This window comes from Opisthocomus hoazin, chromosome 3 (assembly GCF_030867145.1).
Source record: "Opisthocomus hoazin isolate bOpiHoa1 chromosome 3, bOpiHoa1.hap1, whole genome shotgun sequence".
Classification (NCBI taxonomy): Eukaryota; Metazoa; Chordata; class Aves; order Opisthocomiformes; family Opisthocomidae; genus Opisthocomus; species Opisthocomus hoazin.
The window spans coordinates 30,400,468-30,422,118 of NC_134416.1; the positions used below are offsets into that span (position 1 = coordinate 30,400,468).

General features: G+C 40.5%; 1 protein-coding gene across 1 annotated transcript; it reads left to right on the top strand.

Annotated features, from left to right (window-relative positions):
* The first annotated feature begins 1,455 nt into the window (after window positions 1-1,455).
* On the top strand, window positions 1,456-21,012 carry CALB1 (calbindin 1). Its single transcript, XM_075415239.1, has 11 exons — window positions 1,456-1,638; window positions 1,954-2,030; window positions 6,600-6,674; window positions 11,538-11,621; window positions 12,552-12,608; window positions 15,626-15,703; window positions 18,128-18,183; window positions 18,277-18,316; window positions 18,403-18,456; window positions 18,589-18,660; window positions 19,071-21,012. Exons 1-11 carry the CDS (start codon window positions 1,557-1,559, stop codon window positions 19,182-19,184), a joined length of 789 nt encoding a protein of 262 aa, XP_075271354.1. The 5' UTR covers window positions 1,456-1,556; the 3' UTR covers window positions 19,185-21,012.
* The last annotated feature ends 639 nt before the right edge of the window (window positions 21,013-21,651 follow it).

A 21,651-nucleotide genomic window follows, 5' to 3' on the forward strand; every position in this document is an offset into this window, starting at 1 on the left:
GCCATCAAAACATGCTAACCCAGTGTAGCACCTGAGGGATACTGCCAGAAGGAGAAAGGCAGTTTCGGTGCTTCAGAGCACCCAGGTAACCCTAATGACTACAATGATTTATGCCTCACAGGGACTTCATCGTTATTGCTAGTACAATACCATGTTACCCTGTGACAAAAGGAAGATCTTTGGTAAGCTGCTCTGTCCCCTCCCACCAACCCACTGCTACAGAAGGGCAAGTCTCCAAAGCTGGTCTACCAAAACACATTCTTTCCCAGTCAGAAGCGGCTGTGGTAGTGTCCCTCACACTCCTGCACTGCAAAAGAAAGAGCTTACTAATGAAGTCTTCCACACTTACCTCTTGGGATAAAATTACATGCTAGGGCAGTGTATTTAAGTTTACCTTGCCTGCTCCCATGCTGTCCCAATATGGATATATAAATAGCCCGTGATATGTTAGTGGGAACACCAGTTTAAAGGGTTGCAGCACTTCACAGATGAAGTCTGTGTGGAGCTATTGGCAGGTCTGGTTTGTGGATAGACCGGTGAAAACTGGATTCATCACACCCCACATGGTGTCCCATATGGCTTTTTTTGTACCAGGACATCCCGCAGTGCTATTAGCCATGCTCCGACACCCAGGGCTCTTCTCTGGATGGAAGCACGATGGCTAAACCAGGAGACCGTGCTCGCCCCCGGACCCCATATGTCACGGGCAGCCTCCAAAGCAAGGGACCCGCAATAACTCATAGAATCACAGAATGTTTGGGGTTGGAAGGGACCTCTGTGGGTCATCTAGTCCAACCCTCCTGCCGAAGCAGGGTCACCTACAGTAGGCTGCACAGGAACTTGTCCAGGCGTGTCCAGTCTTGAATATCTCCAGAGAAGGAGACTCCACAACCTCCCTGGGCAGTCTGTTCCAGTGCTCCGTCACCCTCAGAGGGAAGAAGTTCTTCCTCATGTTCAGGTGGAACTTCCTATGCTTCAGTTTGTGCCCATTGCCCCTTGTCCTGTCGCTGGGCACCACTGAAAAGAGTTTGGCCCCATCCTCCCGACACCCACCCTTCAGATATTTATCAGCATTTCTAAGGTCCCCTCGCAGCCTTCTCTTCTTCAGGCTGAACAAGCCTACCTCCCTCAGCCTTTCCTCGCAGGAGAGATGCTCCAGTCCCCTCATCATCCTCTGATGACTCCTTCTGCTCGGGGGCCTCCGCCCGGCACCAGCACCCCCCCACTCCGACCCGCGCTCCGGGGCGGCTGTCCCCGGAGGGCTCAGCCCCGGGGGCCAGCCCCGGCCCCGCTGCCTCTGTCGGGAGACCCCGGCCCCCTCCTCCCCGCGGAGGCAGGGCGGGGAGGCCGCGCCGGGGCCCGCGGAGAGGGAGGGCAGCGCCGGGGGGGAGTGGCCCGGCCGGGGCAGCCCCATAAATAGCCCTCGGCGGGGCGGCAGCGGGAGGAGCCCTCGGAGCCGTCGCCGCAGTCGCCGCCGCCTCCGCCGCCGGCCGCGGTCAGAGTCAGCACCGCGGACAGCGCCGCTCCGCGCCCCCCGCGCCCCGCCGCTCCCCGGCATGACGGCGGAGACCCACCTGCAGGGCGTGGAGATCTCGGCCGCCCAGTTCTTCGAGATCTGGCACCACTACGACTCCGACGGTGACTCCCTCCCCCCCCCACCCCACCAGCACCACACCCCGAGGCGGCGGGGGGGCGGGGGGCGGAGGGGGGGAGGCCGGTGGGAGGCTGGGGAGACCCCGCCGCTCCCCGCTCGAACGCGGTCGCGGCCGCGGCCCCCGCTCCGCGCCCGCCGCCCCGGCAGCCCTCAGGGGCTGGGGTCGGTGCCGGGCGAGGCGTGGAGGGAGCCGCTCCGCCGGGAGGGAGCAGAGGGCTCGGAGACATCCCTGCCAGCGCCGAAGAGCGGAGAGAGTTCGGAGGGAGCGGTGGTCGCAACCGTAACTCTTTCTGTTGTAGGCAATGGGTACATGGATGGGAAGGAGCTACAAAACTTCATCCAGGAGCTGCAGCAGGCGCGGAAGAAGGCAGGCTTGGTAGGTTAACATTTCACCCCACTTTTCCATCTTCTCCGGGAAAGAAGAGTTTTCTTGAGTAAACTCCAGTGCCCTGGTCCCTTCTGTTCTCTGTAGCCATCACCCAGTTCACGCACGAGCTCCACCAGGCAAGGGGAAGTAGCTCGGTTAGAAATCAGCAGGTTGCAAGTGAAATAAATCGTCTGCTTTGGAAAGGTGAGGCCAGGGTCCACCTCCCCGCAGAGCCGCTCCGGCTCATGTCTTGCCAGGCTACGAGCTAATACGTCTTACAGTGCTTAAAAAGAAAAGTCAAGAAACGCATGGACATTATCTTTTTGTCTTGGGTAGGACCTTATCCCATTGCAATTAATCTTACCTGATCCAGATATGCACTGATACTAAAAAGAAAAAAGAAAACGAAAAAAGAACACCTCAAGTTAGTTGGACTCTGTTTAAATTTCATACCTAATGGGCAGTACGGGCTGAAATGCATTTCTGCCCCTTAGTGGTCAGTAAATAGATCTGCAGGTCCCTGCAAACCACTTTTTGCCCTTCACCAGTGTTATACACCAGGAGTAGGAGTACCAAATCCTGGTAGTTTCAACTGTCCAGAGGGCCAGCAAAGCTTTTGACAATGTTGTCAAAACAGTTCTGTGTATGAGATACTAAAACACGAATTATAAATTTGTCCGAAGTATACCCACATGGGGAAAAAACAGAGAGAGAGAAAGAAAGGAAAAAAAGAAAGAAATGAGAGATTATCTGTAAAGATCTGAATTAAAATAGAAGTGAACCTTTTAAACAAATAAACTGCTTTTAAAATAGTCAGTTTCTAAAACAGGCCACTTCGCATCATACTCCAATATATAAATATATAACCTAATGGAATGAATTTAAATGAATCTATGCTAAAAGACTTCTGAAGTAACAGAAAATAAAATAAAATTATAATTTAACTGGATGGCACGTGTGCATGGGGGAAATAGATTAATACTTCGTATAAGAATATCTTCAAATAGAGTAATAGCTTTTCAATAATTAAATGTGCTTTAAAAGTTGCTGTATATTTTAGAAGTAAATGTAAAAAAAAATCTTAATTTATTTTGTGGAAAATTGTATCTTGTTATTAATTGTTTGAGTGTAAACTTCACGCATCCGAAAATCTGTCACCCAGCAATGCTTCTAATGTTACTGCAGTCTTAGTACCGGTTAATTCTTCTCACAGCCGTTGGTGTAGGCACTTATTTTCATGGGTGTGAGTAACCTTAAACTAAAATTAAAAAAAACCAAACACAGCAACAATTAAAAAAAACCCCAGAAAATGGGGAAAGGAATGTGGTTTTTAGAGGGAAAAAGTCTAATTTTTTTTCACAGAGAAGATTAAACATAACTTCAACACCTTTCAAGTATTGCAACAGAACAAATCTCTTCTATATTGAAGTACAGGAAACTTCAGTATGTCCAGTAGAAAGAAGACAATAAAGCCTGTGTATATTTAGTATGAACGGCATTCTTAGGAGAAATGCTAATATATTATTCAGTATTAAAAAATTAATTAGAAGCTCAAGGAAAAAGTATCTATCATATTAAGATCAGATTCTTTTCTCTCTCAAAGCAAGCGTGCATCTCTTCTTGAAAACAGAGCCTGCTCAAAGTAACACAGAAAAGCCTTGCAAGATTATTCTTATTTGCTACAAATTTCATCATTTACGCTTCTATTAAAAAATAACCTCTGCCTGTATCTCCCTCTATATTTTAAAAACACTCAGGTGTTTAATTAAGTTTTCCTGTCTTGTTTCTCTAATTTAAACCTATCTTTGGAGTGTTCTGCTGAAAAGAGCAACCTACAGTAGCAACATCAAATTCAGTGCTTTATCCATTGGCTCTGCCTTTGGTAGATGTTACCTTCATTCCTGAAGTCTTTTTCTGGAGTATGGATATATGTCATCTTAGGTTTCAAATCTAAGCTGATTCTTGGATTTGAAGGCTCATCTGCTAAACAAGCATCTCATTAGTTCGTGTCTTGTCTCACGGGATACTAATTCGGTAGCTTTGAATTTCTATTCTTTTGCCAGAAGGGACACATTGAGAAACTAGTGTAGGTTATATGTCATTTCCTTGGCTGTCCTGCTTTTAACACCCCAAAGCTTCTTTGTCATCATTAACTTCTGCATTTCAGGTCACTCTCCTGCTCACTATTTTTGAAATATTCAATTATGTATTCTTCATAGCTGGATTGTACATCAGTCATGCCACATGCATTAAAGAATCACATTGATTCTGTCATTAAATAGGATGGTTTAACATTTTCCAATATTCTTCCCAACTACAGAACCATTCTGATTATGTTCTAATTCTAATCCTTTTAATAATCCACTCACTAAGCCCATACTTTCACAGTTGCTTTTTCTGAGACGGAGCAGTAGCATGCAGCCTGATTCATGCTGGCCCCAAGGGGTGGATGTGTGCTTGGAGGTTTTAGGGCTTGGGCTTTTCTTTGGTAACACTACATCTTTTTGCTTCATGCATTATGATAGATAGTGAATTGATCTGATATACTTTCAGACAGGTTGAAATAACTGCTTCTTTTTTAAAGATAAAAGCTATAGAAGTATATAACCATAGCTTCCATTTATTGTGCCCCACATTTATGAAATAGGTTCTCTGTTTAGGTATGCCAATTGCCAGAAGAAATCCTGGGGTCTAAGTGACTAACACAGAAGCTGATAAAGGGCCAATAGGTGGATCTTGGCCAAGCTACTCCACATCTGTTTCTCACTTTCTCTGTATATAGAGCTGACAACAACATATTTCTGCACAGCAACAGGTGATTTAATAGATGTTTGTGAATACAGTCACATAAGTGTTTCTGTAGTGCCATCTATCCTTACTTTTTCAAATCATATTGGAAAAAATATTTTTTTCTACAGCTCCACTTGGTTGGGTAACTGCCTCTTCAGTTTTAAAAGGGGAGACTGAGCTGTGAAGGGCTAGTTTCTTAGTTTCAAACATTGACCACTGCATCTGTATCAAGTTTAGGACTAGGCATTGTTAAATTGAGGCAAGTTTTTTTGACTGAAAACATTTATTTGACTAACATAACTGGGATAACTCATCAAGCAGCTCAAGAGCAGGTGAAGTGAACGCCAAAAAAAACCCCAACAAATCCCTTTATGAATAACGTACTAGAGGACGAGCATCCTGTTTTGTTTAACCTGTAATTGGCTGTGCCTCCTTCAGCGGCTGGACACTGCCTGGCACTGCGGAGCTGCTACTAGGAAGATGAGTGAAACATTTAACCAGGACTAATTAAAATCTAGGTGTCTAAATACTCCATTCTGTCTGCTAAGCAAGCTTGTCCCCACTTTGGGATCATTAGATGAAAGGTGACATTGAAGTGCATTGTATTAATAACTGCATCTCTAATTAAAGCCACGGCAAATTACTAACCTGCCATGGATGACTTTGACAGAAATAGGATACTAGGCCACAATTGTATCAGCTACGAGGAAGTGACATTTTAGTTAGCTTTGGTAGCTGAAATGTGGGACAAACTACAACGGACTTTGTACAGCTGAGATTCCCTGTGTCTCCAGTGAGAGAATCATGTAGGTCCTATATAATCAGATCTATTATAGCAACTAAAACTTTAATTTCCAAAGACTGCTGTATCTTCATCTATAACCATGGAATTGTCCATTATTTTAATATAACTGTAGTCCTGATTCTTGCTGCCTGGTTTTACTAGCTGACACTTGTAAGAAATACAAAGAAAGTTAAAAGTGTAATTGGTATTGAAGGTTGATGGCAGCTTATATCAAAGCAGGGCAAGTCAAGTTGAAGTGTGAAATCAAATATTTGAATATTCACCCCAAGGCTGGCACCTTTGCCATAGCCTAAAGAGAGGATAGCCTTTACAGAACAGATGTATAGCAGGGACCATGATTTATATGAAGAGCAATTATGCTGGCTTTATTCTGTCAGATTTAAGGTACTGCTCAAACCTTTCTCCCTCCTAAATCTGCCTGTCTCCATTTCAGCAGTGACATTTTGACTCTGTTTCTATGATAACCAAGGGCTAAAATAGTATCTGTTGTTCAGGAAAAATCCACTCAAAGATGTGGAAAGGCTATTTTGGTGTTCAGATATATTCTACTGAAATGCTCGTTATTTTGAAAGATTTTGCACTGCCTTCAAGTTACTAATTTAAAAATGAAAACTGAGAAAATTGACTAATAATTGCTTATGAACTTCACTGTCATCCTCTGAAACAAAGGAGCTGTTATACACATGTTCCAACACATCTGTCTATAATTTGTTCATTCTGTAAACTAAAATAGGAGTTCTAAGTATTTAGACGCCAATCATTCACACTGACTATAATATAATTCTTTAGGAAGTACAATTTATCACAATAACCTCATTCATGATGAAAAATTCTCAATTTCATTTAAACTTGAGGAATCTAGTTGCAGTGTGAGTATTTTATTAAATGTAGTCTATTATTTGGCAACTAATAGAATATTGAAGAAAGTTTACACATGTTTCTCTGTACCTTAAAGTAATGATTCTCTCACTGTAACTTTGTAGGATTTAACACCCGAAATGAAAGCTTTTGTGGACCAATATGGGAAGACTACTGACGGAAAAATAGGAATAGTTGAGGTAAGACGATTATTTTCTAATAAAAGACTGACATGTTTACTTGTAGGAAATACATTTAGCACAGAAAAATGTAAGCATAATATGTAAATATTTTTTATTTTTACTTACACAGAAAATTTCTTCCTCTGTCTTATGATCTTTAGTATTTTTTGCACTAATGAAATTTTTTCAGTAACAAAAAGTAAGGTATTCCTTACCCCTCTCCAGTCATTTCACCATACTTGATTTAACTTTGCATGCTTTGTTCAGTACAAATAAGCATCAACAGCAATTTAGTTCTCCTGAAAAGCAGATAAAAGCTGTATTTTAGAAATTTAAATTGTGAAAGGTAAATGTGATTTTTTGCTACCTATGATTTTGAACTAATGCTCTGTCACCACTTAATTAATTAATGAGGATAACACACAAGTGAATGCAAGTGGGCAATCACTGTATGTAGTCTATTCTAAAAAAATACCTACATGGTAAGAGAGTAGGTGAATCATGTTAAATTGAAACAGAATTTTAGTAGCAGTTGTTATTCAGCTTGTGAAAGATCAGGATTTCTTACGAACAGAACAGAACAGAACTTGAGGCAGAAAATTCCCCTGTTCCTTACTCCCACTTTCTAAAGAGGGCAAAGATAACCAACCCCTGCTACCCACACAGCCACTCAACAATTGTATAGTTTAGACAACTTGTTAGGAAGGGAGGGAACCATTGTGTTCTCTCTCGCTTTCACTGCTCATTGGTGCAAGTCAAAAAGGAGAGTTTGCTGGGTTACAGCTCGAGAAGTCACTCTTTCCAGCCTAAATCTACGACTCATTTATGTCACTCTGAGTGCAGTGAGACTGCGGTTTTATTACAAAATGCTATTATATATTTTTTTCTGATAATAAGAAGTCTGACCTAGAGAGCTAATTAAGAAACAGCTGGAAACAAGCCAGGTCTGCAAAATTTCTGCAGTGACTAACTTTGGGTCAGTAGCTAATTTTAAAATAGAGGACTGAATAGAATCTGTAAAAGTCAGTAGGAAGTATCACTAATGGTATGATAGATCATTTCAGGGTATCCTTTCTCCTCTGTCGTGTCTGAATTGCATCACTTGTTTAAATTCATACGTAACTACAACTAAACTGCCATGAAACTATGAACAGTTTGTTTAGCTTGTAGCTATAATTGTTTTTAAAAAATGCAACTTTTGACAATTCTTAGCATTGATCAAATAGTTCTGCATCTCAAAAGAACTAGTGTTTATTTAGACTAATTAATTGTTTGGTTTTAGACTAACAAATGCTTATTCATTTGGTACTGAAGAATCTTACTACTACACATATTTTTGAATATGTATAGTAGCAAGCACTGGATACAAGAAGAACGTGTAGACAGTGCCTGAAAAAGACCATGTATCTTCACTTAGGAAAGGTGACGGAAAGTTTTACCTTTCAAGTTCTATTTCTGGTTCTGCTATTGACTTAATGGGTAAAGGTGAGCAAATCTTATAGGTCCTGATATGGTACCATGCTCACCACCCCCAGTGAAGTGCCAAGCACGCTCAGCATCCACGGAAGCCATAGAATATTGACAGCACTCACTTAAGTGACTGAAGCCACTTTCTTCCTTAGTATAGCAGTTTCCTAACGCAATAGCTATATTTTATTTCACTTACATCAGCATGAAGCTTGATTTGGAAAGTGCTGATAGGACTCAGACGAAATGTGTTGTACGTGCAGAGCAGTTATGATACTAAAGTTGGTGTTTGGACTTGCTTCTCCTTCCTTATAAATAAAAATGTCCAGTAATTCCAGGTTGCTCACATTTACATAGTACACCAGATAGTTTTTTTTGAAAAATTGGATGAATGTTGTTCAAAAAGAAATCATGCAAAGTCATTCAGACTGCCAGCCATCATAGTGAATACCCAGCATCTGATGGAAAACATGCTAGCGAATAATGAGTTTTCAGGAAAGGTCTGTTGACTGCGATTAAGAGGAGGCCTAAGTGGTTTCATAGAGGAAGGAGTGGATTTTCAGCTCAGATTGTCGATTCTGTCTTTGCAAGCGCACTGCAGATAGTTCACTAGCTTTTATGCACTGTCCTCCTGCTAAAGGCAGAGTCTGACCTGTCCACTTGCTTATCATTGTGCAAGCGACTTCTCTTTCATCTTTTGTACTCATTCACATCAATGCTTTCACTAAAATGCGTATGTGAAACCCAAGGTTTTGAAACTCAGGACTGCAGTAATTCCACATTCAAATTATTTGTAGCTTACTGCAGCCGTAAAAATAGCTGCCTATTAGCCTAAAATATTCTTTGTACTCCCATTCTCTATTATAGGATTTTAAGAAGAAAATTCACTGTATTACGTGAAAGGAATTTTAAACAGCATTAAATATCAACAGAATTTACTGAGAGAATGATTCCTAGAAAATAGTTCTGATATTGTTTTAAGCACTGAGAGTATTTTTCCTGCTAGATAACCTATAAAGACGTACCTCAGCCTGCAGCTAAGCAGAGGAGTCCAGCCGGTCTCAGGCTTTGTGGTTGTCCTCTATTACTCATGAGGCAGAAATAGCCAACCTTCTCCCTCAAAGCAGCAGAGTTCACAGAAACACTCACTAAACCACTGTTGCTGCCATACACAAATTCATAGCAGTCTGCACTCTTATTCAAACACGCTCACGGAGTCCCCCTATCCTTATTCTCACTAACAAGTCTTCACTGGAAACAGCACCAGGATTTCATCTTTCTTCTCTCTAGTGGTATAACTGGGACTGGGAAGTTGAGCCAGTTTGCACACAGTTTCCTCATCCCGTAATAATGCAGCGGTTTCCACAAAAAGCAGTCTAATATTTGATGTGTGAGCTTGGAGAACTGGACTTCCCTTTAGCTGTATTGTTTCTATTACGCTAAAGGGTACAACAGAAAGAAAACAAAAAAGGCAGTTTTGGGCAGAAGCCTGAGCTAATATTGGATATTGGACATCTTTGTTACACAAAAGCCTGTGACTTCCCCTGAGACTTACAAAGGGTGAAATGTATAGCTTAAAATAAGGTTAATTTTCTTACAGAGGTAATATGTTCTGTACCTCAAACACAGTTTGGTACTGCTAGTGAGCTGTTAATGTTTCTTTGGTAAGTTACTATTTCACATTTACCCTTACACCTTGTACTATTTTACGGTACCCTTGCAAAATTTAGCAAAGATAGCTACAGAGGTCCCACAAACTAGGTCATATCCATAATTTCTGCACATGCGAACCCTTCCCAATTGCCATAATCAGTCCCTTCCACCAAACTCTGCTTATTATTATGATCAATTCTTCCATTCAGCTTCTGTTGTTGAGTTGGAATGTTGATATACGCTAAAAATCAAAGCTCCCCTGTCCTGGGAGAAATGAAGAAATTTTTCCATAAATCAGTACTAAGTGATTTACACATTTAGCTATTACATACATACGAACATGTACTTACCCACATATGTATATGCTATTTATAATGGAGTATGTTTTGAAAGCTGCAGACAAAGCCACATTAAGTGTATTGGGTTTGGTGTTCAGCCGTTTAGCAAAAGCACTCAGAACACTCTGATGGGCCTGACAGTCTGTCATCAGCTGTGGCATTTCTGTAAGGAGAGTGCTCTGATGCATCTCTTCAGTTGTACCGACCCTTAAAGAATATAACTGCTGCGTTGCACAGATAATTTTAGAGAAACAAGAGATCTGTCTCCGTTCCCTCGTTGTACATATAGAGTGAGAGGGAGAGCTGAATTCACCTACGGTGCCACTGGAACCCAATAAAAAAGCCTGAGCAATTAGGCAATAGCGCTGAAATAGACAGAATGAGGGATTTGAGGGTGTGAAATGAATGCAGAAAAACAAAAATTTGAATCAAATTTTTAAGATGGGGCTCCAGGAAGACTGCAGATGTCATTTTTTGTAAAAGAATACAGCTAAGAAATCTGTCTTTCTCCGTTTTCTCTTCCTAGTAAGCACAGCTGGTCTATTCTTCCAGTAAAAAGTTTTCTTTAATCAAAACACATTTCATACATTTTGAGGACAGAAAAAAATATTGGGCTTTTGTTAAAAACAAATCACGATTTTACATTAAATTATACTGCATACTTTCCTTCTTCCACATTTGTCACTTGCCAAAATTGAGTTATAGTAAGTGAACATTTTCAATAATCAGTACAATAATGTCTGATTTTAAAAAAGCCTTTTGTAGAGCAGAAGCATTGGAAGAACCACCCCTGATTTTGCAGGGCTAAAAGCCATTTTGATTTCTTTCTGGTATTTATAGCTCTTCTTGAACACATCTCTATGCCTAACAAAGGCTTACCAGTTGCCATCCCTTTACCCTTTCCACTTTCTTTTTTTCTCCTGGCTTTTCCATTTTTCTGTTTAACTTGGATGTGCTCTTCATGTCAGTGTTCCTCTGTCCTCTTCCTCTTCCTCAGTATCTGAGTGGTCTATTTTCCTCACTTTCTTAATTCATGGCCCTTCGCACTTATCCTCTAAACATCCTTGCGTTAGGCTTCTCCTTTGTGTCGATTCCAAGGTTTTCACCACAGATCCTAACTCTGCAGGGGTGATTTTTTTTCCCTCTTTCCCCAGCTCCCCCTTCAGTATGGTGTTGTCTCACTCCCTTCTCTCAGACCTTCATTCTGTTTGACCTTAGCGAATACGGCAAAGCTGCAAGCCAGGAGCCTTCCAGAGACACCTTCCAAACATTTCGGCTAACAGGATGAAGCTTCCTGTGGGGCCAAAGTAGGGCAGTATGAGCACAAAAAGTTTCATACTCTTTTAAAAAGCTTCATGTCTTTTATAGGCTCAGCTGGCTTAATGAAGAATCAAAATTTAATCTGTCTTAAATCCTGTTACAGCTTGCTCAGATATTACCGACGGAAGAGAATTTCCTGTTGTTCTTCAGGTGCCAGCAGCTAAAGTCAAGCGAAGACTTCATGCAGGTACAGTATGAAAAGCTGTCATTTCTAAAATCATCCAAGACTCTCTCAGACCTGGACAAGCTGGAGAGGTGGGCCTGTGTGAACCTCATGAGGTTCAACAAGGCCAAGTGCAAGGTCCTACACCTGGGTCAGGGTAATCCCTGGTATTAATACAGGCTGGGGGATGAAAGGATCGAGAGCAGCTCTGCTGAGAGGGACTTGGGGGTACTGACAGACGAAAAGCTGGACATGAGCCGGCAATGTGCGCTGGCAGCCCAGAGGGTCAACTGTGTCCTGGGCTGCATCAAGAGAAGCGTGGTCAGCAGGTTGAGAGAGGTGATTCTGCCCCTCTACTCTGCTCTAGTGAGATCTCACCTGAAGTACTGCATTCAGCTCTGGAGCCCTCAGCACAAGAAGGACATGGAACTGTTGGAGTGGGTCCAAAGGAGGGCTACAAAAATGATCCCAGGGCTGGAGCACCTCTCCAACAAGGACAGGCTGAGAGAGTTGGGCTTGTTCAGCCTGGAGAAGAGAAGGCTGCGGGGAGACGTGATTGCAGCATTTCAGTACTTAAAGGGAGCCTATAGGAAAGATGGGGACAATCTTTTTAGTAGAGACGACAGTGACAGGACGAGGGGTAATGGATTTAAACTAAAACAGGGTAGGTTTAGGCCGGATATAAGGAAGAAATTCTTTACAATGAGGGTGGTGAAACACTGGAACGGGTTGCCCAGAGAGGCAGTGAAGGCCCCATCCCTGGAAACATTCAAGAACAGGTTGGACAGGGCTCTGAGCAACCTGATCTCGTTAGCGGTGTCCCTGCTCACTGCAGGGGGGTTGGAGTAGATGACCTCTAGGGGTCCCTTCCGACCCAAAACTTTCTATGATTCTATGACTCTATGATTCTCTTGCCTTAAATATATCATTAAAGCATTCACGTTCTGATTGCAGACATGGAGAAAATATGACAGCGACCACAGTGGCTTCATTGATTCTGAGGAACTTAAGGTAAACTGATACCTATGAGTATGCATGACATGAGAACAGGCATTGGATTACCGCCTGTGCTGCTATCTGTTTCTTCAGTTACCCACACATGTATGTCTTTGCATTTCAAATGTGACCAAAAAGCAGTATGATTAGATGATGTTTTTATCACCAGTAAATTATTTAAAGTGAAACTCTAATCTGGTCAATGTTTTTTACAGTGTGCTTTAATTCAGATCAATGTTTGTCTCAAATGACTCAAGGTAGCAGGTAGTTTAGCTTAGAAGTAAGAAAGATTAAGAAAGCAAAATAGGCCTCTGAAATTCTTTTTTTTGGTATATTAGGGAGGAGGGCTGTTTTGTTGTGTTTTTTTCCTGAGGCATCACTACCGTTAACCACTATGCTGCTGGATGGATCGTGCTCTCTCAAGTGTCATGTAACCCTGCAGTTTCCACTGTAACACTGTTAGGCTAACACAACTGGAATTGCGCTGCCCCTGCTTGGTTAACTTGGTGGGATTTTGCCATCAGCTTTAAAATGCATAAATAAGAGCAGAATCAAGATTATTCCATTAGCCAGCTCAGCCTCGCAGAGTTAAACCTTAAAACTAGAGTCATAAAACTAACAGAAATCTGTAGATGCTGACTCTCAGAGTCACAGAATCACAGAGTGGTTGGAAGGGACCTCTGGAGGTCACCTGGTCCAGCCCGCCTGCTCAAGCAGGGCCACCTAGAGCTGGTTGCCCAGAACCATGTCCAGATGGCTTCTCAATATCTCCAAGGTTGAAGACTCTACAACTTATCTGGCAAACCTGTGCCTGTGGTGGGTCACTCTCACAGTGATAAAATGTTTCTTCATGTTCAGAGGGGAACCTCCTGTGTTTTAGTTTGTGCCATTGCCTCAGGTCGTGTCACTGGGCAGCAGCCTAGCTCCGACCTGTTTGTGCCCTCCCTTGAAGTATTGATAATGTTGATGAGGCTCCCCTGAGCCATTTCTCCTCCAGGCTGAACAGTCCCAGCTCTCTCAGCCTTTTCTCATAGGAGAGATGCTCACATAAAACAGCCTCTGAGTAGAAAGATGCTGTTTTCCACAGTTCAATTGCACTTGATACATTACTGTAGCTTGAAGTTCAGAGGAGTCAAAACAGTTCATAGCAAGGGAAAGACCTAGCAGTGTTTATCTGTCTAATTTGAACTATTTTGCCCATATGTGGTATTTTAAAGAAGAGCTACATAAGCTTTATTTACCAACACACCAGGAGATCAAACTGCCTGAAATCCTCACAGTTCTTCTGTTCAGAAGAGGAATCCACATCTGACATTTCACTTCTTTCTTCCTTTTCCCTTCCTCTGAGTTTGGTATCTGTGTGAGGTTTGCCGAGGATCCTACTTTAAGGTAGCCCTCAGGCAGATGAGCCCATTCTCTGCTGGCTGGTCACAGCAGGTTGGTGCATCTAAAGTTGGTAGGATCAGGAGGTGGCCACGCATGTAGCACTTGAGAATTCTCCAGCTGTTAGGCGATTCCCTAAGGACTGTTGCCGGCTGCTATAATTTAAAATAGACTTAAAAAGGCAGGGCTCATTGAGGACCAGCTGAAGAATGAAGACATTTTTACTGGATTCCTAATGGTCCCATCTCTCTCGTGCTGTGAGATTTTGTCTGCCTCAGAGAAACAGGCCATTCTAACATGTTGAAAGTTAGACATAAATGTCCGGTTTTATTTTTAGATCAGTATTTCTTTACAAGCCCAAACATGTTAAGTATTTGCTGTGTGAGGTGTACACCCACTTACAACTCTGCAAGAGAAATTTAAGCTGGAAATCAGGAAAACTTTCTAATAGTGTTGGCAGTGGAATACATTGTCTAAGGGGGAGCCAGACTCTCCATCACTGCCTGTATTTGGGAGAGGTTTGGCAATAGCTCAGATCGGGCGGTAACTCAGGAAGTTTAGGTATAGATGATCCTGCCTTGAGACATGGAGATGGACTGGGCAGCCTTTCAATGTCTTTTTCCGTTCTATTTTCCATGAAAGCACACAAGATTAAATACATCTCTGTACTGTCCATTTACACCATTTCAGTCATGTTCTTTGTATACAAGCTACCAGGAAAGCCTTCCAGCATGAAGAACTATAGGAGGTATTAGTCACGTGACTATTGACATGGTTGTATTCAAATTCCAGCATGTCATCTATGTAGAAACAGATTTCCTTATGAACTACTCCATTTTCTACCTTGAAATGTGGCCCCAAATTCCACATACATAGTGACACTCCAACTGATGACAGTCATTAGGTACTTCATGGAGCACTGACAGGCATACAGGCATCTCAGGTCTTGTAATGCCCTTGGTTCAATACATTGATATTTTTCTTTCTTATATGGCACAGATCTAGTACAGAAATTTAAACCACTGAATGGGTGGAAACAATCTTTTTTTTTAAAGTAAAAATGGCTGGTGTTTAAAGTCATGTGACACGATATCAAATTCTCATTCAAAAAAAATGCAATGAAACTGTTGCACACATTTAAACTACAAGGTAGAAAGGAGCAACAAAGGTTAATGTTCACTTCTAGCATGGGGTACTGCCATAGGCAAGGGGAAAATTTGATTAATCATTGATCTTTTCTGCAAAATTTTTCCTATGTTACAAGAAGTAATTAGGCACCCAAGTTTTCAAGGAGACTCAAGGTTAATTAGCTTTGTTTACTGATAGAGCTGATTAGGAAGCAATATACTTGAAAGCCAAACTATTTTTTTTCCAAATTCACAATACAGAAAATGGCATACAATGCAGAAAGTTTTATGAGTCACTTTTTCCAAATAAAACTGTGCGGTATACTTGAACCGAGCAAAAGAAACTGTTATATTCTTAGCTGTTAATTACTACTTCTTTTCATACTTATTTGGAACTTCAGCAGTAAATACTAAAGCGGGAGTAAAATAGTATTTCCCATTATTTTAATCTGAAGTTAGCAAGTCAAGCATTTCATACTGTAGACAAAAATTCACCTATTACTCTTCTATTTATTATAACAGAGCTTCTTGAAAGATTTATTACAGAAAGCAAATAAGCAGATTGAAGACTCCAAGCTAACGGAATACACGGAAATAATGGTAAGATTATTTACAGGTATATTTCATCAAGACTGGATTAATCCAAACTGTGTTTAGTTGCTTGACGGCTCCAAATGACTTGGAGCCCCACCAGGTCCTAATCAGGCTAACTATGTCATTGCAACACAGCGATGGCTATGGCATCTAGCACTGCAAGTACTTCTGCAGCTACAGAGCTTTGATGGGCAGTTTTCAGTGCTGCTTAAAAAAAACAGGTCAGGAATTATTAATCTTCTTGGCATTTGTAGAATATTAGACCATACCATAGTATTTTCCCTTGTTACGCTTCCCTGTGCTGTTGTAAAACTGAAGTCTTCACCATTCATAGGAGAAAAATTGCACCTGCCATAATTACTTTATTATGTTTAGATCAAATTATTTTTGGGCTACTTGTTATGTTTTGCCCTCTTACAGTGCTGTAGTGTCTGTCTTTTGTCTTAAAAGCCATCATTGCGTGGTGGCTTCTTAACAGATTTAGAAATGTCTCACTCTTTCCATCTCCCCTGCTTCAAAAAGGAGAAACTGATGTTTTAGATAAACACTAGAACAAAACTGTCACTTCCCTGGCCCTTTCTTGGGGCAGTCCTTCCATTCCAAAGCTGTGGTGCTCCATGGCAAGGACCAGTATTGGCTTCTGAGTGGACATTTCAGGAAAAAAAAGACTTGGAATTCTTGTCTTCAGGAAGTGCATAACACTAAATTTTTCATTTTAGCAGCTTGGTTTCATCCTAAAATATTTTAGCAATCAAAAACGTGCTAGGTAAACACACTAGCCCTCAAACTGGCCTGAGAACGGCTGATCAAAATTTGTGTTTCTCCTGGAAAAAGTCTGCTGGTTTGTTGTACCAGTATAAACCATTTACTTAGAATTATCACTGTTTATTCACTGGTGAAGATAACACGTATCCTATTTATTCAGGCAGCTTTTAGACCTTCATCTTAAAGTGTGCTCCAAGTTCTGGCCTCTGCAGAGAGACACAATGACAAAGAATTAACAGCAATAATAAAAAAAAAATACAAGACCATCTCTCGCACAATCTCCTCAAAAACTAGAAAAGATGACTAATAGAAAACATGCAGTCTTGAGCAGCTGCAGGCAGGCACAGCCAGCCACGAACAACCCATCAACACACAAAATACGTTGACTTCACAGCTGCCACTGCTTAGCTCCCCCAAATGCAAATCTCCTTTCACGGGGAAATGCAAGCAAGGCAGACGCTTTTATACAAGCAAAAGAAGTGTTAAAAGGAACCAGGGTGTTACGTAGAAATAAATATTTACAGAATTGGCTTCTTTTCTGGCCTCCTTTGCCATTTATTGTGTGAAATTAGGTCTTTTTTCATGGCATTAATTCTATCTTTAAAAGGATATACACTTGCCTCAGTACAGGATGTTGCTGTTCCTCTTATCTAAAAATTCTGTCTGAAATTACTGTGATGGAAAGTGATGGGATGGCGTGTGGGTGGTGGTGTTTTCAGTACAATATCTAACAATGTTTTGTACAGTTTGCTGCTTCTGTGACTCTTTTATACAGCAAAGGCAAAATAATACTTGAAAGTAGAAAAATGGAACTATACAGACATAAAAACAGGGAGAGGAAGTCCCACACAGGTGTAATACCTCCTTCTACTTCTCATAACAAACATAAGCTGTTTGTGCCACTCTGGCAAAAGGAGCTCATCCTTTCAAGGCCTCAAAGGAAAACATTTTAATACAATGGAATTATTAAAAATGATTACAGATAGCATTCACTTATTTTGTCAAGTTACATTAAAGTATTTGTTCCTATAATTTAATTATGATTATTTGGAGAGATTTAATTTCCCATTTTCATACCATCAACAAAATGTGATCACCTGCAGCGTCGGTTAACTCTTTTCTTGAAATATATCACAGAATGTGATCTTTACTCATGTATTTAGACCTAGAAGCCAACTGAATTAAATGTTTATTATTTTCTGCCTAAGGAACTGCATGCCTTGGATTCTACTGAACTTTACCTGACTGTTGTTCCACCTTTAAGAACAGGGAATAATGATGCTATTATTGGGTCATGACATGAAGTCAAAAGTAAAATGTTATCATGTCAACACTCATCTCACTTATAAATAATTACATGTGTGTTTCTCATGCGGGACATTCATCACTGTAGGCAGGTTAACTGCCACCTTACGGCAGGTTAATCAGAATTGTTAATCTGGTTTCTTATCAGGCTTTTGCAGGAGAATTAATTACCATAAATTACTTCTTCATTACTTCTTAAATAAATGCATTACACAGCAAATGTGACAGATTAAAACCTGAGGTCGTCATTTTAGCATGAAATAAAGGCTAAATTTCATTGAATTTAAGTTTTCCAGAGAAGTGTTTTCTTACCATGTTGATTAATTTTGATTAGTAATGTAAAAATATATATACTTTCAGCTCAGGATGTTTGATGCAAACAATGATGGAAAGTTGGAGCTTACTGAACTGGCCAGGTATGTCTTCTGTCTCTTTTCACAGCAAGTGTCATGTACCAATCACTGTTATGGGAACAGTTAAATATTTTGACCTTTGCTTTTTCTTTCCAGACTACTCCCTGTACAGGAAAATTTTCTTATTAAATTTCAGGTATGAATATTCACATTCTTCGGGTAACCTGTTACCATTACACAAAACTGGTGTCATTAATAGATTTTTTTCATTTTGGCATTTAGGGTGTCAAAATGTGTGCAAAAGAATTTAATAAAGCCTTTGAGATGTATGATCAGGTAAGTCTTCAGAAAACCTTTTTATTAATTGCGTAGTTTGATGGCACTTATTTTTCGAATTTGTGGAAAACTAGCCATAACTTCTGCAATGACAAGTAAATGTTTAAAATTATCTTTAATGTTATTTTTCAGGATGGCAATGGCTATATAGACGAACATGAACTTGACGCACTACTGAAGGATCTCTGTGAAAAGAACAAAAAGGTAATCCAGAGGGCTTTTTTCCCCTTAGAGATTAGATTTAATCTGGATTTTAAGGACACTTTAATCCACTCAATTAAGATAAATATAGAGCTTCTAAGTCACAATTCCTGAAGTCAAAGTAAAACTAAAAATCTGGGCAGAAGTCACAGCAGCGCAAATGCTGAACTAGGGGAGTCGTGATTACATAGAGACACTGTCAAAAGCTCCTGAGACATCAGCTGTCAGCAATCTAATATATGGCTATAATATGGATAGCATACAAATACATAAACAACATTTGCAATCTGTTACTGTTGGACAGGCTGAGAATACTGTTTTTTTTTTTCTTTCTCATTATCTGCCTTTGGAAGCAAACTTGTTCATGCTGGTAATTAAACAGGATTATAAAGCATTATCTGTTCTTTAAATAGGAATTAGACATTAACAACCTTGCAACATACAAGAAAAGCATCATGGCCTTGTCTGATGGAGGAAAGCTTTACCGAGCAGAACTGGCTCTTATTCTCTGTGCTGAGGAAAACTAGAACTCTTCTATCATGTCCACTTAACTAGTGATGTACTCTATCTACACAATAACTGTGCACTATAAGGGAGTAGGCTGTATTTTTAAACTGCATATAGATAATTAGCCAGGATGTGTGGCACATTCCTTTCAGTTTGTTTCTATACTGTTTGTAATGTACAGTTTTTGTAACAATAAGATTGATAAAGAGAATGTCTATGTTTGGGCCAGTCCGTATATTCAAAAAGAAACTAAACTATGTTGGGGTTGGTTTTGGTTTTGTTTTTGTTTTTTTTTTGCTTTCATAAACACGGCTGGAAAAAAAAATAAACCTGCTGACATGTCTGTGGTCATCATATCCTTTGACACTTGCAACACTTCTTGTTGAACTACATAACAAAAAGGTCTACAGATATCTTTCCTCATTACAACTAAATGTTTGGGGTTTTTTAAAATGCAAAACATGAATACAGATTAAATATGATCTAGGTCTGGAATAGGAAAGTGACATTGGCATGTTTGATTTCCAAAATTCAACAAGGCACTAAGAAAAATTTTCAGTTGTCAAACCACGCACTTACAGGTCTGTGCTCTCTGCAGTTCTTCAATTAATCTTCTCATTACAAACTCATAGCATATAGACAAAGCACTTCTCCAGGATAGATGTCCATGCAGTAGCGGACAAAAATATAGTGTTTTCAATCTAGTTGTTTAACTTTACTGAATTTAAACATAGGCACTTCAGAAATTAATGCCTTTAATCTGTCTTGAAATCCTGGCTAAATGACAGTAGTAGTTAATACACAGATTAACATATGATATTATAAGTGTACCTTTCATGACTATTGCTATGTCAGAGAATATGACAATCCATTTTCTAAACTATTTTCACATTTTGCAGGTTATAATTATTCTAGTAAATTGCTGTTTTTACATCATAGTCTGTGTAATCTATAATTAAATTTAATATCCTAAGATTGTTGGTCTCTAGTTTGTCTATCTCCTGGATTCTTTTTTTCTGTATGATGTAAAGGACAAAGCAACTATTTAAAAAAAAATGTGCCTCCTTGGATCTACACTGAATTACTAACCTATAATACGAGTATTAAAATTTAACACTAAAAGAAGCAAATTATCTAGTACAGATTTTATACCAATTTAGTAGCTTAGCTTACATGGTGGGCTCTGCTTTTTATTATGCTAGAGAGGTATTTTTTAAATGGGAACTATACTATGGAAACAGCCCTGCCTGGCTCCCTTTTTACTTTACACTGGTTTAATGCCAGACGACTCCATGAACGTCCAGGCCATTGCTCCCTGTTGTACTGGTGTAGGAAGGAAACTGGGTGGTGTTTCTTTAAGCAAATAAACCATGTTGCCTCCATGTACAACTGTTTCAGACGCAATTCCAGGTTAACAGATTAGCTATATACAACTTCTCAAATGCATCTGTGTGTCTTACTTAACAAGCAGAAGCAAATACATTTTATTTGAAACGTGTCTCAAACAATGAGGCTCAGAGCGTTCAAGATTATTGTCACTGAACTCCCACTGAAATGAATCCTTGAACTCCTCAGGTGAACTCAGACAACTAAATACTATTTCAGGAATGGCCTGACGGCCTTGGGCTCTCTCCAGTCTGAGTCTTGGAAAGTTACGGGGTAGGTGGTGCAGGATGAGGCCTCGCTGAAAAAATCCACAAAAACATTAAAGTAAGATGAAGTAAGCTAATTCTCACCACTCTGCTCCCACTCCACGCACGGTGATTTTCTCACCGCCTTGTTCTCCTTGTTTCTCTATGCAATGTGAAATACAATTGTGCATGTTAAGTGAAAGAACAGTGAATCTGCCTATCAGTACAATAAATGATTGATATTGTTCACACTGTGCACTTGAAAACTGTATTTTGCCTTATTTTAACATTTCAGAAGTGTAAAGGCAGAGAAAAAAAAACAAAACTTGTATGTAAAAATACGATGTGACTGTTTGCCAAAATATTACAGTGGAAGTTAAATTGTTTTGAACAAAAGTCATCACAGAAACTGGAATCTGTCTTCCTGAGCACGGGCAAAGCTACCCGCCACAGGTCTGTTCTGCAGCCACCCTTCCACTGCTGCCACTGCCGCTGCCCACCGGCTGGCCCTGCTGCGGCTCGCGGCACAGAAAGCACAGAAAGGTCTCAGTCGCCCGCAGGCAGAACGTCCTCTGCAGTTCTGTCTCATAAAGAGAACTTGGATTAAAAGACAGGAATTTAAAAACCCAGCTCTAGCAAAGTTGTCTGCTGTACCAGTGCAAAGCAAAGTGTAGCAAACACGGGTAAGTCAAAACTGCCGTAAAAACTCCGGGTTTTAAAATCTCTACAGCACTCACGGGCAGAGCTCTTAAAAATGTCAGGGTCGGGGCGGAACGAGGCTTGGGACAGCAAGAGAGGTGATGATCAGGAAGACTGCAAGCTCCTTTCTTCTGGTAGACATTTGATGATCAAAAAA